Source organism: Vipera ursinii (assembly GCF_947247035.1).
Source record: "Vipera ursinii genome assembly, chromosome: W".
Lineage (NCBI taxonomy): Eukaryota > Metazoa > Chordata > Lepidosauria > Squamata > Viperidae > Vipera > Vipera ursinii.
In genome coordinates this window covers 6,176,854-6,192,504 of record NC_139522.1, presented here as the reverse complement: position 1 = coordinate 6,192,504, position 15,651 = coordinate 6,176,854, and the positions used below count along the sequence as shown (strand labels likewise).

The 15,651-nt window shown below is 45.0% G+C and overlaps 1 protein-coding gene across 1 annotated transcript in view; it reads left to right on the top strand.

Annotated features, from left to right (window-relative positions):
- Positions 1 to 15,651, top strand: part of LOC310648209 (uncharacterized protein) — a gene marked incomplete at its 5' end in the record, with an annotated part of 73,307 nt that overhangs the window by 32,978 nt on the left and 24,678 nt on the right. Inside the window, 6 exons of the mRNA XM_083375958.1 lie at positions 6,781 to 6,825; positions 6,922 to 7,003; positions 7,373 to 7,480; positions 8,803 to 8,910; positions 14,852 to 14,905; positions 15,064 to 15,117. Of these exons, the coding sequence (XP_083232084.1) occupies positions 6,781 to 6,825; positions 6,922 to 7,003; positions 7,373 to 7,480; positions 8,803 to 8,910; positions 14,852 to 14,905; positions 15,064 to 15,117 (451 nt within the window). The remainder of the gene's footprint in view (positions 1 to 6,780; positions 6,826 to 6,921; positions 7,004 to 7,372; positions 7,481 to 8,802; positions 8,911 to 14,851; positions 14,906 to 15,063; positions 15,118 to 15,651) is intronic.

The window sequence follows — 15,651 nt, the reverse complement described above, 5'->3', positions numbered from 1 at the left end:
TGGGGGGTCTTGGTCCCTCCCTGACCATAAAACTCTCTCACCAATGGGGCTGTCGGGTCCGAGACCCTTGGCTCATCAGTGGAAGCAAAGAAGCCTCTTTGCTCCCATCTGATGACCTTTTTGGGGAACTGCCATGGCTGGCACTAATCATCTAACAATTCCCCTTCTTGCCAGCCAATGACAGGGACCAGTGAATGTATGTGAGGGGTGAGCAGGTGTCATAGACATGCATAGAAACATTCAGAAGGCCAAACACAAACGCTTACACAGAAGGTTGTGCCGGTCAATGGGAACAGGCTTGGTAAACAGATCAGCTATCTGGTCAGCTGTATTACAGTGCTCAACATGTATAAAACCCTTTTTGGTAAGCTGCCTGACATTTTTATAGCGTATGTCTATATGGCGAGATCTAGATCCTACTGCATAAGCCTCCGAGATTGCAATGGCGGCTGTGTTGTCCTCTAGAATTTGGATGGGCAGAGGGGGAGATGCCCAGATGCTTGTTATCAGCTCATTGAACCAAGTCAAATCATTGGCCGTGTCTGACAGGCTGGCATATTCAGCCTCGGCCGTGGAGCAAGAAATAAATTTTTGCTGCCTAACATGCCAATGTACTGGGCAGCCATTTAGCAATATGAGGAAACCAGAAGTGCTCCGTCTAGTCTTGGTGTCGCCAGCCCAGTCTGCGTCTGAGTAAGCGGAGAGCTGTGCCGTCTTCCCCTTCTCTGGTTCTAGCATAAGGAGGGCATCAGCTGTGCCCTTAAGGTATCTAAGCACCCTTTTAACAGCAGTCCAGTGGAATTCCTTTGGGTGTTCCACGTGCCTGGACAATAGATTCACAGCTAAAGCTATGTCAGGTCTGCTCCAATTGCTGATGTATAGCAAGGAGCCAATCACAGATCTGTAAAGCGTGTTATCTGTGAACTCAGGACCGTCCTTATGGGTGTGGTTGTAAAAGTCGCTTTGCATTGGGCTATGCGTAGGATTAGATTCTGTCATTTTGCATTTGGCCAGTAATTCCTCTATCTTTTCTTTTTGAGATAAAGCGAACCCCCCTTTAGTGGCCAAAATATGCACACCCAAGTACTTGTCAACCCACCCCAAAGACTTCAGAGTAAATTTTTCTTCCAGGGCCTTGGCAAATTCATCACACCCTTTCTTGTTAGGCCCTACATATAATAGGTCGTCCACATAAACTAACACCCGTTCTGTGGTACCTTTGGAATTGCGTGTGAAAACACATTGATCTGCATGAGATGCTGAGAAACCAACTCGTTCTAAACTCTTTCTAAGACAGTCATACCATAATTTCCCTGACTGCTTGAGACCATATAACCCTTTGTGAAGCAACCATGTATTTCCCCCTTCTTGCTGGTAGCCAGGAGGAGCCCTCACGTAGATCTGCCGGTCCAAGTTGGCGTGGAGGTAAGCCGTCTGGATGTCGAATTGGAAGACTTCCTCTCCCACAGCGGCTGCAGTCACGAGGGCGGCCTTGACGCTCTCTGCCCGGACGGTTGGAGAGTAAGTCTCCGAGTAGTCTTCCATATAACGCTGAGCGAAGCCCTGGGCTACCAAACGGGCCTTATACAGGTAGAGGCCATTGGCAAGTGGTTTGGCTTTGTAAACCCACCTTGTGCCAATGACTTTCCTCTCCTTTGGTGGTTGCTGGGGGGTGAAGACCTTGAGTTGTTTTAAGCTCTGCATCTCCTTCTCCATCGCAAGCTGCCATTTCTCTTGCTCTTCGATGGGCAGCTCCTGGATGTCAGAGAAGGATTTTGGGGTGACCACAACGCTGTTGACAGACGCGATGTGGCCAATGTCAATTCTCTTTGGCGGGACCCCTTTGTTGGACTGCTTTGACCTCCTTACCTTCTGCCACTCACCGCTCTTTTCTTCCGCGGGTCTCTGAGGTGTTGCTGGGGGTGAAGACGGCGTGTCTTCCTCCATGGGACTGGACGCATCTTCGTCTTGTTCCTCACTTTCGTCGGTGGCAGGGTACGTGGTCGCCTCTGGTGATGTCGCGGTCGGTGTGTCCTTGCTGGGTCGGTTGGCATATGGGCTCAGATCATTTGAGTGGATCTGAGTCCAATTGGAGTCCTCTTCGAAAGAGGCAGATTGGGAAGTCACAGGCCTGCCCCCTTCTCCCAGAAAACGATAGGCCTTGGAGCCAGGAGCATAGCCCAAGAACCGTAGTCTCTGGGAAACAGATCTCCCCTTCTTCCGCAGCTGCTTGGGGATGTGTACCCATGAATAGGAACCAAACACACGCAAATGTCCCAGATTTGGTTTCCTACCGTGAACCAGGAAATATGGGGTCTGGTTCACAACACTGCTCCAGGTGCGGTTTAAGGTGTAATTGGCGTAATGGACCGCCTCTCCCCAGTATGATTCTGCGACACCTGCGTCTGCAATCAGACTACGCATCATGGTTTGCAGGATTCCATTCCTTTTCTCAGCTACACCATTTTGCGAAGGGGTGAACGGTGCAGTAAGAAAATGGCGGATGCCCTTACGCCTTACCCAGTCCTGGAACTTCTGAGACATGAACTCAGCCCCGCGATCGCTCTGCAATTGTGCGATCTTGGTCTTGTACTGGGCCTCTACGAAGTTGTACAGTGACTTTATGGCGTCAAAGGCTTCAGATTTTTCTGTGAGGGTATACACGTGGCCGTATCGTGAAAAATCATCAACGGCAGTGAGAAAATACTTTTTCTTTCCTAGGGATGGTGTAAAAGGCCCAACCAAATCAACATGTACTAGTTGGTATGGGTATTGAGTCTTACGGGATGACACCTTTGGTATAGGGGCAGCCTTTCTCTTTGTTTTCTTGCAAATGGCACAGTCCAGAAACACGTCACAGTCCTTGAGCTGGACTCCCTCAGCAAACTCTCCCATCTTTTTAACTACAGGGAAGCTTGCATGTCCTAGCCTTCTGTGCATGAGGTGGACGCACTTATTGTGAATTGGCTTCCCCATTGACACCCTCTTGGCTCTGGTTGCTTTGAGTGGTGCTGTAGGTGCCTGCTGAGATTCAGGCTCCTTGCCCACACTGCCCTTGGAAAGCCTTGGGGCAGGCTGTGGCGGCTTGGGAGAAAAATATGGTAAGCCGTTTATGATTGTAATATTTCCAATGACCCTCTGGTCCCGGGTGACATGACCTCCCCCCTTGCGAAATAAGACTTCCACTTTGTCATCGTCACACAATTTGGTAATGCTTAAAAGGTTGTTGGCTATGGAGGGGGCGTGTAAGACACCTTCAACTTTCCCAAGACCAGGTACACAAACAAACCCCTCCCCAACAACTGAAGCAGTATCACCGTTTGCAACCTTGACAGATGAGTTAATTTTCTTTAACCTTTTAAAACCTTGACTCATATTAGTAATGTGAGAAGAAGCTCCAGAGTCCAGTAACCATAAGTCAGTGGAGCTATCAGCCTTTGTTCTGGGGGTGAGTGAACAAGTAGGCAGAAAATTTCCTTTGCCCCTGCCATGCCCCCTTCCTTGCCCCTTGCCCCTTACTTGATTGGGACCACGTTTAGGGGCTTGATGTTGATGGGGGCAGTCTTTCTTGAGGTGCTCCTCAGAGCCACAGATGAAACCCTTTTCAGTTCCTTTATCATTAAAAGGGAAAGGTATCCCTCTAGTGGACAAGGAGGGAATTTTTTCTTGTTGCTTATTTAGTAACTCCAGATGGGCGTGCCCGGAAACCATGTGATCCGGGGGAGGGCGTTGTTCAGGATTTCTCCCTTCTTCCCATGAGGCATTGGGGGGGCGGAGCCCAGATTTGCCAGCTCGGAGTTGCCACAATGAATCCTCCCGAGAATTGCAACCACATGGATTTTCATCATTGCCTGGTTTGCCTGGCTGGTCCTGAAGACCTGAAGAGAAGGTGGGAGGCCGTGGGGGTTGATTGTTGGGAGGCTGCAGGCTGGATTCCCCCCGGCAGTTGGGCCCTGGGGAGAGGATGGGAGGCCTTGGGGGGGGGTGGGCACCCCCGACGTCTGCTTGGCCCCTAGGGCCGTAGTCAGGACTTGGATGGCCTTTTTAATTGCATTTGTATTTGTATTAGTATCGGCTGGGCAGATCTCATCGCCATCATAGGACTTTAGGCTTTGTGGTGGGGAGAGCCCAGGAATTTGCATGCTGTTTCTGCTGGATGCCAGGGATTGCAGGCTTTCCAGGCTTAAAAAAGGCTTGTCTTTGTTAGACCGTGTGGGGTTACAGGGGGCCGCCATCTTGTTTCCTGTGCCAGACCATGTGGGCGGAGCCATCTTGTTTCCGCTTGCCCCAGGAAGCTGTAGCTCACAGCTGGGCGGGGGGGTTCGCGCCAAAAGCCCTGGGGTCCCGGGGTCACTAAGGGTGGCAGGCGCCATATTTGGAGGCCTCGTGGTCGCTAGGGAAAGACTCACCACGTGTTCGGAGGCTTCCTGCGCGGTTTCCTGGGCTGCCTTCCCCCTCCCCTGCATTGCAAAGATCTCTTTAAGCAGCTCTTCACGTTCCTGTGCAGTCAGCTTACTCACGCGGCGTTTGGCTTCAGCCAGGTCCGTCTCTGCAGCATCTGAACAATCTTGGGCAGTCTGCAAGCCTTCTATGCTCTCCTCTGTGGCGTCCAGTTGTAGAGAGACATGTGAAGGGGTCCTAGACGCTCTGCTGGATCCTCTGACGGGATGAAGGCCATTTGTGCTTTCATCTGCAGCTGAGGTTGCTTCAGGGACTGAAGTCTTGGATGTAGGCAGGGATGCCGTCTGTGATCGATGACTTCTGGTCACGATAGGAGAAATCCTGCCATCTGTTATAAATGGATTTGAGCCGGGTCTTCCAGACATCTTGTTGGATAGGTCCTGGCTGGCTTGGAAGCTTTCCTTTAAACCAGCCTCTGGCTACCAACTTGTGAGGTGATTTCACGATGAACCGTTAAAGTTGCTTCCAAGCAAAGGCATTACGCAGAGATGCAATCATATTAGCTTTATTCAATGATAGATCAAAGAGAAAGAAATACTTGGCATGAAAGCATTCATGCCTGCATGTGAGAGAGAAATAAAATAAAACAAGCTAGCATTGCATAACTAAAACAGGAGAAGGACTGAGAGCTAGGAGTAGAGGTAGAAGTTAGAAACTAGAAACTAGAACAAAGAGCAGCCCCTCGTGCAGAGGTATTTATGGGGGGTCTTGGTCCCTCCCTGACCATAAAACTCTCTCACCAATGGGGCTGTCGGGTCCGAGACCCTTGGCTCATCAGTGGAAGCAAAGAAGCCTCTTTGCTCCCATCTGATGACCTTTTTGGGGAACTGCCATGGCTGGCACTAATCATCTAACACAGAGAACTGGTTGTTCACATATTTGAATCCCACCACTGGGTTTACCTTCTCTTCAGGACAATATTATGACCAGTTCAGGTTCTTTTGATGAAACAGTTATTTGATTGGAAAAGCCTCTTTTAAAAAAAAAACAAATATTCATCTGATTCTTGCTAAGCATGCAAGGTTTGTACTATACCTTCCCATTCCCTTGTAAAGTCTTAGTAGTTTTCCCAGGTTTGGAACAGACCATCCTTGAAGATGGTGGACTCTTTCATCCAGTGAGGGACATTGATAACAACAGATCGTCACTTTTCAGGGGTACTGTTGTAACAGTGGATTACTGTAATCTGGGACTAGATCTTTCAAATCACCTTTTCTATGAGTCTATTACTGAGACTGAGTGTATTATAAGACTATGAGTCTATTCTATTTCTATGAGTCTGCCGGAAGTGGTATGATCATAATTTTAAATGCAGATTAATGCATGACACATATAACTTTTTTCTTGGAGATTTCAATAGGGTAAGACTTGAGATTAAAATAATAAGGTTTCTGGAAAATTTCATCTTTGCCTAGTGCATGATCAATATGGCAGCAGAATATGCAGGGTTCAATTATTTTTTCTATTTTTCTGAAGAAGTAATTGGCAGTTTAGGAAAGCCACCTTTAGAATTTATCCAGAGGAATATTTATATTTCAAATAAAACATTTTGAAGGAAACAATCTCTTCTTCATGGAAGAAGATATTGGATATTTCTTTCTTCTACAGCACACCTTTATTTTAGAGTTCTTACTTCCACTAAAAAAACCAAACCCCTACCTTAAATGGCTTGGGTCCAGGATATCTGAGGGAACACCTGCTGCCAGCATCAAGTTCCCTTCGTCCTGTGCGCTCCCACAGGGAGGGCCTTCTCAGGGTGCCGCCGGTAAAAGAATGCCGGCGGATAACACCCAGGGGGAGGGCCTTCTCTGTGGGGGCGCCTGCCCTTTGGAACCAGCTGCCCGTGGAGCTTAGGACCACCCCCGACCTTCGATCATTTCGCTGAGACCTGAAGACCTGGCTCTTTGAGCTTTCCGGCCCAGGCTGAGTTTTAATCGGGGTTTTAATTGGGGTTTTATATTTTTTCAGGGATTTAATTTAATCTTTTTAAATTGTTCTTAATTTTTGTATCAATGTTTTATATACCCTGTAAACCGCCCTGAGTCCTACGGGAAAGGGCGGTATATAAATTCAATAAAATAAAATAAAAATAAATAAATACCTTCTCATATGTGCTCTTCTATTTAAAATTCTCTATAACTTCATAATTGAAAGAAGCAAAAAAACTGTCTAATCTTGCCCTCAGACTTGAGCATGAACAACCCATTTCTTGCTGAACTGCATTCCACCTATCCACCCCCATGTCAAATTAAGTACATTACCTGAATGCATTCTTAATGGCTCTCTTTTAACAATTTCTGTTTCTCCCTACTCTGGCAGGGTCCCCCTGGTGATGTCGGTGTTCCTGGTCCTTCTGGTGCAAGAGTAAGTAAAGATCTTCTCTCTAGGTTCCTATATGTCTTTGATTTGTCCAATAACACTTCCATAATCAATTTGTAATCAAGTCACTATTTCATGTAGGGCGAGAGAGGTTTCCCTGGTGAACGTGGTGCCCAAGGTCCTGCAGGTCCTCCTGGACCCCGTGGTGCTAATGGTGCTCCTGGTAACGATGGTGCTAAGGTGAGAGATTAATGAAGTCAAGATGAAAAGGCTACCTAAAAGATAAATGAACACACCTTGGCCTTGGGTACTCAGAATGATAGAGTATATCAACCCACTAAACTGCTGCTTTCCTAAGAGCAATATCATTTTTTCTTTTCCCTAATAAGCCTTGTGGACATTAGAAAAATTAAATGTTGTCTTAGAAAAGTGTGTGAAAAAATACAGGAAATTCAGAATAGAATTCTGAAGATAGAAGAAAAAATATATTTTTTTTTAAAGAAAAAGGAAATTCAGAATAGATAGGCACCTCTCTGTATGGTTTCCATTCCTGATCAATGCCTTCCTTGTTGCCTTGACTATACAATTCTAGGGTGATGCTGGTGCTCCTGGAGCTCCTGGTGGTCAAGGTCCTCCCGGTCTTCAGGGTATGCCTGGTGAACGTGGTGCTGCTGGGTTGCCTGGTGCCAAGGGAGATAGAGTAAGTACATGATTGTTGAACACTGTTATCATCAAAATGGCAGTCATCATCTTACTATGCTTAAAAAGATGGAGAACAAGAAAAATCATTCTGCCTTTTTCAAATAACATCCACTCTTTTCCAAGTATCATCTACTTTCCAGCTTCATGCATGGCTTAAGTTTCTTCAAGATTGTACCCAGAGACAATCTTGACATAGATATTCACTACCTGTTATGGTGACATAAATATTCCATCAGGCCAGTCTGATTTAGACTAGGTATAGTAAGATTTTGGATAGGACCGTGGAATTATATATACATATATATATGTGTGTGTGTGTGTGTGTGTGTAAATTATTCAAATTGCTAATAAAGAATTTGGGAGGCTGAGATGATCATTTCGAACTTATTATGTTCTCATCAGTCAGTCATACCCTTTATCTGAGATTCGAACCTGGGCTGATTATATATTAGGCAGTTGTTTTAACTTCCTGAGCCACAGGTTCTTTCTCTCTTTTATTAGCTAGAAGGCAAGGGAAATATGTGTTAAGAATTTGTCAAGGCTTTTTGAATGCACCTTGCTAATTAACTCTTTCTTTCCTGCTTTGGCCTGACTCAAGGCTTATCCCAGGTTTGAATCTCAGATAAAGGGTATGACTGACTGATGAGAACATAATAAGTTCGAAATGATCATCTCAGCCTCTCAAATTCTTTATTAGCAATTTGAATAATTTACACAAATAATGAGCTGTCATAAGTTGACTATATCCTGTGGATAAGCCTTGAGTCAGGCTTGGTGTTTAGCCCCCAAAAGAAGGTAGGCATCAGTTCCCAACATTGCAACTTGGGATTCTTTTTATTGTAGACGAAGTATGACAGTAGTTGAATTTACAGTCTTCTGCATCCATATTTCTCATCTATCAATAAATTATCGTCCTTCTCTAATGCCACCATACAAATAAACTGCTGGGAGAATTATAAAGGCAAAGAAGAAGTGAAGTTTATATTATCCTCCATTCATTGGCATTCAGATATTTTCCTCAATACAGCACAAGCCAGATTAAGAGGTTGATTGGCCATTGTTGTCTTCCAGTTTGGCCTGAGGCCTTCTAGTAAGAAGTAAAACTTAAGAGGGCAATCCAGGATCATGATTTTCATATTTAGCTTTTGAGATATATTAGAGAAAATTCCTAACATCAAGCCTGATGTGAAATCTACTTATTTCAAAATTTCAAATGTGCGAGATAACGTATCATCAACAGAAGGATCTTCTTTCCAATTCTTATACACTTCTGATATTTTCAGTATTGATAATCTTATTTTGTCTTTCCTATTTTCCTAGGGTGACCCAGGTCCCAAAGGCACTGATGGTTCTCCTGGCAAAGATGGACCTAGAGGTTTGACTGGACCCATTGGCCCACCTGGACCAGCTGGTGCTCCTGGTGACAAGGCAAGTATTACACCAAGTTGTTCTCCCCAAACTCCCACTGATTTACAGTATGGTCATTGGAAGCTATGCTATGTGTTTCACTTACTGTGTACATTTCCTGGCATCTACACAGATCTGTGCATGAATTAGGAACTAGCTGCTATACTCAGGTCAAGCTTGGATTGTCATTCTTTGCAAAGCATCAAGGAAAGCTTTGCAAAAAGGACTAGCTGCCACCAGGAGATAGAAATGGAATGCTCTCCTGGATAACATGGGATTGCAGAGTACCAAACATCCCTTCTAAAGGCTATTCCTCACAACCAATTAAAGTGCTATATACATGGGCTTTAAATTGTGTCATAGAATGAGTACATTATACTCCCCTAAACTCTGCTGAAGATGTTACCTAGTGTTGTGATTCAGGGTCAGCCTGTGGGTTCAGCAGTTGGGTCGGACGACTCAGAGGAGGAGGAGGGGGTGTTGAAGACCTTGCTGAGGGGGTTGAAGATCTTGCTGATGAGAGCCCTCAGCCAGGCCCCTCCCACTTGGTCACCACGGAGACCCAGCTGTGTGAGCCTGACAGCGTGGATGAAGATGACCCACAGCTGGCCCTGTTCAAGGACACCCGACGCAGGAGGCAGTCAATTAGGAGTAAACAGAGGAAGGCAATGGGGCTTCTCGGAAGGAGGCAGAGAGAAGCCACGCCCTGAACTCTATATAAGGGGAATGTGTGGGGAGGGCTGGTTTGCTGAAGTTAACTGCTTGGATAGTTCGTGTTTCTTAAAGCTCCTGTTTCTTGGTTCGTGTCTTGTTTGTTTTTGTAGCTATAAATTTGGCAGGCGTAATTCCAGCCTCTTGCCGTTTGTAAAGGGGTTGTCCCTGCCTTTTCTGCAGGGCCGGTAGCAGGCTGGTACAGAACACCTAGCCTGGGAACGAAACGTTTGTAAACCAACCCAAAAGCTTAGAGAATGAACCTTCACCCTGCTAGAAACTAAATCAGTGGGGTACTCAGTGGTTTCATTTATTTCAAGCAAAGGGACACAAATGTGCATCTTCCATTTTAATACACAGACTAGAATTCAATTATTCTTTGGATATTACACCTACCCATATTTTATGATGTAGTTGCTGGTTTATAAACATATTTTTATGAGAAATGCATTAACAATCTATTTTACTGAAGGGACCTTATTGTGCTTATGATTTTATTATGCTTAAGCTTGATATTAGTAGTGTTAGTTTGTAGCTGTTTTATATACCGTATTTTCTGGCATATAAGACGACTGGGCGTATAAGACGATCCCCTACTTTTACTGTTAAATTATAGGGTTTGGGCTATACTTGCCGTACAAGACTACCCCACTGCATACAAAGTCTGCTTGGATTGGGTGGGTCAGCTCTCCCTCCCTGCCTGCCCAGCCCTCCCTGTCTCCAAGACGATCCAAGCGTGGTAGTACGCAATTTTTTTTAAAAAAATCCCATTTATATCCCGCCCTTCTCCGAAGACTCAGGACAGCTTACAATATAAAGCACAAATCAATGTGCTTAGCAATGTACAAAGTACACTTCCGGCATCCAGAGCCTGCCTGCATTTCTTTAACCTCCACATTCTTCCCACTCTCGACAACTTCAGCGTTGTAAACCTTGCTGCTGTTAGTATCCTGGGTGACTCTTCTCCAAACCCCCTCTACCCCAACCTGGGTGAAAATGCTAACGTGCTCCCAGTGTGTGCCTATCCCTCTCCAACCAACTGCCCCCCCTCATCCATATCTGGCTCCAGCGGGCTCGTCCACACGTCCCAGGGCCACCCTCCAGCAGTCCCCAGCTCCAGTCCATCTGACACCGATGGAAAACAGCCGGCCCTTGCCTCCAGCGCGCAGGCTATAGCATGCAGTCCTGGCAGAGGTCCGTTGGCAGGCAAGGGAACAGCTGGCATGTTTTGTAGTGCCCAAGCTCCCTGTATGGCAAGGCAGACTGGGCTGTCCTCCTGAGTGCCTGCGGGGTCCTCAGCAAAGCCCTGCGATGCAGGCACGTGCAAACACCGTGAAGCAGCTGGTCATTGGGTTTGCAGAGCCAGGAACCGACGATCAGCTGATAGTCGGGCTTGCTGATTACGGGCGACCTCCTCCCTTGTTTGTCGGAGCGCCGGGTCATGGAGCGAGCCGTGTGCAGTGGGGGGGTGTGAGTAGGTGAAGCAGGGCTTGTTTTTGGAACGAGACCCCCTGTGTAGTGTCGGGCCCGCAGGGCTCGACAACAGACAGCAATTTTGTGATTCCCTCCCCCTTCCTCCCCCCTATCAATGAGCTGCCGAGGTTGCCTGCATGTGTGTATGTGTGGAGGGGTGTTGCCTCTGGTTTTTCCTGTAACATCGGACAATAAAACCGCCCCAACCCTAACACCCGGCATATAAGATGACCCCTGACTTTTGAGAAGATTTTCATGGGTTAAAAAGTCATCTTATACGCCGGAAAATACGGTATTTTTTTAATATGCAAGCAACCTTATAGATAGAAGCAAGTGTTTTGTGTACGTATATTGAAAAAGTAAATGTCTCATGCTAAATATACAGGAGATTGCTTACATGAAAGGAGCAAGGTGGGATTCAGTGGTCCAGGAGATAGGGAGGGGGAAGGTGAGTTAGCTTGGATTGATGTATATGAGTCATCATTCTGGAATTTGTTTTTCTGTGCTTCCTTGCTCCTGGTACAGAGACTTGAATCTCTTTATTTTGAAAACGTATAAAAGGTAGAAGAAATCTCTAAAGGGTGTGCCTTCGTCCCTCTAAGCAGCCACAAATGGAGAAGGTTACCCAACTCTGTCTTGGCCAAAATAAAGTTGTTTTCTTTGCTGAAACCTCGGCTCAGGAGTTTCTTTCGGCTCTTTGGAATTTCTGAGTAGCGCAGAGACGTTTGTGAGGCTGAGTGGAAACCTTACATTACAATTAGATGAATTTAAACTACCTAGATTAAAAATGCCATTTTATATAGATTTGAAAATGACATGATTAATATGCAAATAATTTGAAGTATACAGGTGAAACTCAGAAAAATAGAATATCGTGCAAAAGTTCATTTATTTCAGTAATGCAACTTAAAAGGGGAAACTAATATATGAGATAGACTCATTACATGCAAAGCAAGATAGTTCAAGCCGTGATTTGTCATAATTGTGATGATTATGGAGTACAGCTCATGAAAACCCCAAATCCACAATCTCAGAAAATTAGAATATTGTGAAAAGGTGTAATATTCTAGGCTCAAAGTGTCCCACTCTAATCAGCTAATTAAGCCATAACACCTGCAAAGGGTTCCTGAGCCTTTAAATGGTCTCTCAGTCTGGTTCAGTAGGAATCACAATCATGGGGAAGACTGCTGACCTGACAGTTGTGCAGAAAACCATCATTGACACCCTCCATAAGGAGGGAAAGCCTCAAAAGGTAATTGCAAAAGAAGTTGGATGTTCCCAAAGTGCTGTATCAAAGCACATTAATAGAAAGTTATGTGGAAGGGAAAAGTGTGGAAGAAAAAGGTGCACAAGCAGCAGGGATGACCGCAGCCTGGAGAGGATTGTCAGGAAAAGGCCATTCAAAAGTGTTGGGGACTTTCACAAGGAGTGGACTGAGGCTGGAGTCAGTGCATCAAGAGCCACCACACACAGACGGATCCTGGACATGGGTTCCAAATGTCGTATTCCTCTTGTCAAGCCACTTCTGAACAACAAACAACGTCAGAAGCATCTTACCTGGGCTAAAGAAAAACAGACCCCGTCTGTTGCTCAGTGGTCCAAAGTCCTCTTTTCTGATGAGAGCAACTTTTGCATCTCATTTGGAAACCAAGGACCCAGAGTCTGGAGGAAGAATGGAGAGGCACACACTGCAAGATGCTTGAAGTCCAGTGTGAAGTTTCCACAGTCTGTGTTGATTGGGGGAACCATGTCATCTGCTGGTGTTGGTCCACTGTGCTTCATTAAGTCCAGGGTCAACGCAGCCGTCTACCAGGAGATTTTGGAGCACTTCATGCTTCCTTCCACAGATGAACTTTATGGGGATGCTGACTTCATTTTCCAGCAGGACCTGGCACCTGCCCACACTGCCAAAAGCACCAAAAGCTGGTTCAATGACCGTGGGATTACTGTGCTTGATTGGCCAGCAAAGTCACCTGACCTGAACTCCATAGAGAATCTATGGGGCATTGCCAAGAGAAAGATGAGAGACATGAGACCGAACAATGCAGAAGAGCTGAAGGCCTCTATTGAAGCATCCTGGTCTTCCATAACACCTCAGCAGTGGCACAGGCTGATAGCTTCCATGCCACGCTGCACTGAGGCAGTAATTGCTGCAAAAGGGGCCCAAACCAAGTACTGAGTACATATGCATGCTTATACTTTTCAGAGGTCCAATATTGTTCTATGTGCACTCCTTGTTTTATTGATTGCATGTAATATTCTAATTTTCTGAGATTGTGGATTTGGGGTTTTCATGAGCTGTACGCCATAATCATCACAATTATGACAAATCACGGCTTGAACTATCTTGCTTTGCATGTAATGAGTCTATCTCATATATTAATTTCCCCTTTTAAGTTGCATTACTGAAATAAATGAACTTTTGCACGATATTCTAATTTTTTGAGTTTCACCTGTACTTGTAAATGAACATAGACTAGAAACTGGCTAATCCACCCACTCACCCAAAAGATATGACCATTCTTCCCACGTCCCTTAAAACTCTGTTGATACCTGTTAACCATTGTTATGTTCTTTTAGCTTAATAGTCACAAATAACAGGAAACCTGTATTTTTCTATTGGAACTCAGTGAATCTCTGGTTAGAAATGATGGCATTTGTGACTTTTATCCAAGCAGTGGGTAGTACTGAATATAAGACTGACTGTAAGAAATCCTTCTTACAGTACATTATTAATAGAATAACAGAGTTGGAAGGGACCTTGGAGGTCTTCTAGTCCAACCCCCTGCTCAAGCAGGAGACCCTATACTATTCCAGACAAATGGTTGTCCAATATTTTCTTAAAAACGTCCAGTGTTGGAGCATTCACAACCTCTGGAGGCAGGTTGTTTCACTGATTAATTGTTCTGTCAGGAAATTTCTCCTTAGTTCTAGGTTGCTTCTCTCCTTGATTAGTTTCCATCCATTGCTTATTGTCCTGCCCTCAGGTGCTTTGGAAAATAGCTTGACTCCCTCTTCTTTGTGGCAGCCCCTCAAATATTGGAATACTGCTATCGTGTCACCCCTAGTCCTTCTCTTCATTAAACTAGACATACCCATTTCCAGCAACTGTTCTTCACATGCTTTAGCCTCCAGTCCCCAATCATCTTTGTTGCTCTTCTCTGCACTCTTTCTAGAGTCTCAACATTATAGCAAATATAATTTGTTATAATATTTATAACAAATTATTATTGTTAGGAATTAAAGTCCTAACCTGGTTTGGGTGAAATACATATAATATGGTTGTGTACCTTTAAGAATAGAAATGGCCTAAGGGTGTGACTAATTCTATTCAGCATAAATGAATTTCAGATGTTAGACTTGCTCACGCTCTCTAGTGTTTTTTCTCTAACTGACTTGTTACTGTGTGTATTGATATTTGACTTTTAACTGGTAAGGTTTTTTGACTTTGACTTTGTTTACTCCTGAACTGTTATTCAATGGTGATTCTTCGTTACTGACCTTGGATTGAAAACTGGACTATATGTAATTGTTTTTTTTTTGTTTTGTGTTATATTGTCTGAGTAAAAATATTGTTATGATACAACTCAAGTTAGTTTGCCTTTTACTGTTTTCTTCTTAAAGGTCCCAGTACACTTTCCTTTGTGCATTGCAAGCCTTGTATAAGGCATTCTGCACATTCTAATTTTGTTTCTTAACAATTATAACAAGCTATTAATGCATAGAAAGCTATTACTATGTCTGGTGCTTAGCCTTCTCTCTTTTTCTTCTTTCCCAGGGTGAAACTGGTCCCTCTGGCCCTGCTGGCCCCACTGGTGCACGTGGTGCTCCTGTAAGTAATTTTCCTTCCTAGGTTTGCTTTTCATTTTGCCTTGAGATGCCTTATCCTGAAATGCAGTCTATACAGCTCTTAAATAAATCCTCTCTTTCTTTTTAAGTTTGCATTTCTTTCATTTCATCATGACATTTTTGGTTTTTTGTCCTTCCCAGGGAGATCGTGGTGAACCTGGCCCTGTTGGGCCTGCTGGATTTGCTGGCCCGCCTGTAAGTAAGATGGAAAATATCTTCTACTTCTCAGGAACCCCATTAAAATGCTTGCATCCTCTTAAAGCTATGATGAGGTGAAGGTGGTACACACAATATGCTTAGTCTTAGAATTCTAGCAGATATATTTATATAACATGGTAAACCTAATAAGTGTTTGATTTGATTGGGTGTTTTCTGTAGTTTAGCTTATTATGTGAATCCAGCCCATTAGATAAATGTGTGATCTGGTGTTAACCAAGACTTTGGATTAATTCAATAATCAGTTGGGGACTTCCGGGTGGCTCTCCAGCATCACGGACGGTCGGAATCAACCGCCGGCCCTTCGTTTCTGTTTAAACCGCTGAGCAGCCGCCAATCAGCTGCTTTGTGGTGTGAAAACCCCACTCCTCGGGTGAAGAGGGGAGGGGGAGTTCCCAGGTAGGGGCAGAGCCCCCTTAGAGCCCCAGAGCGTTTGTTCTGGGGCTTGAAGGGTGAGGGCCACCCCCAAAGCCTGGGAGTCTCCGGAGCGGAGGACTCTTCTGCCGTTAGCAG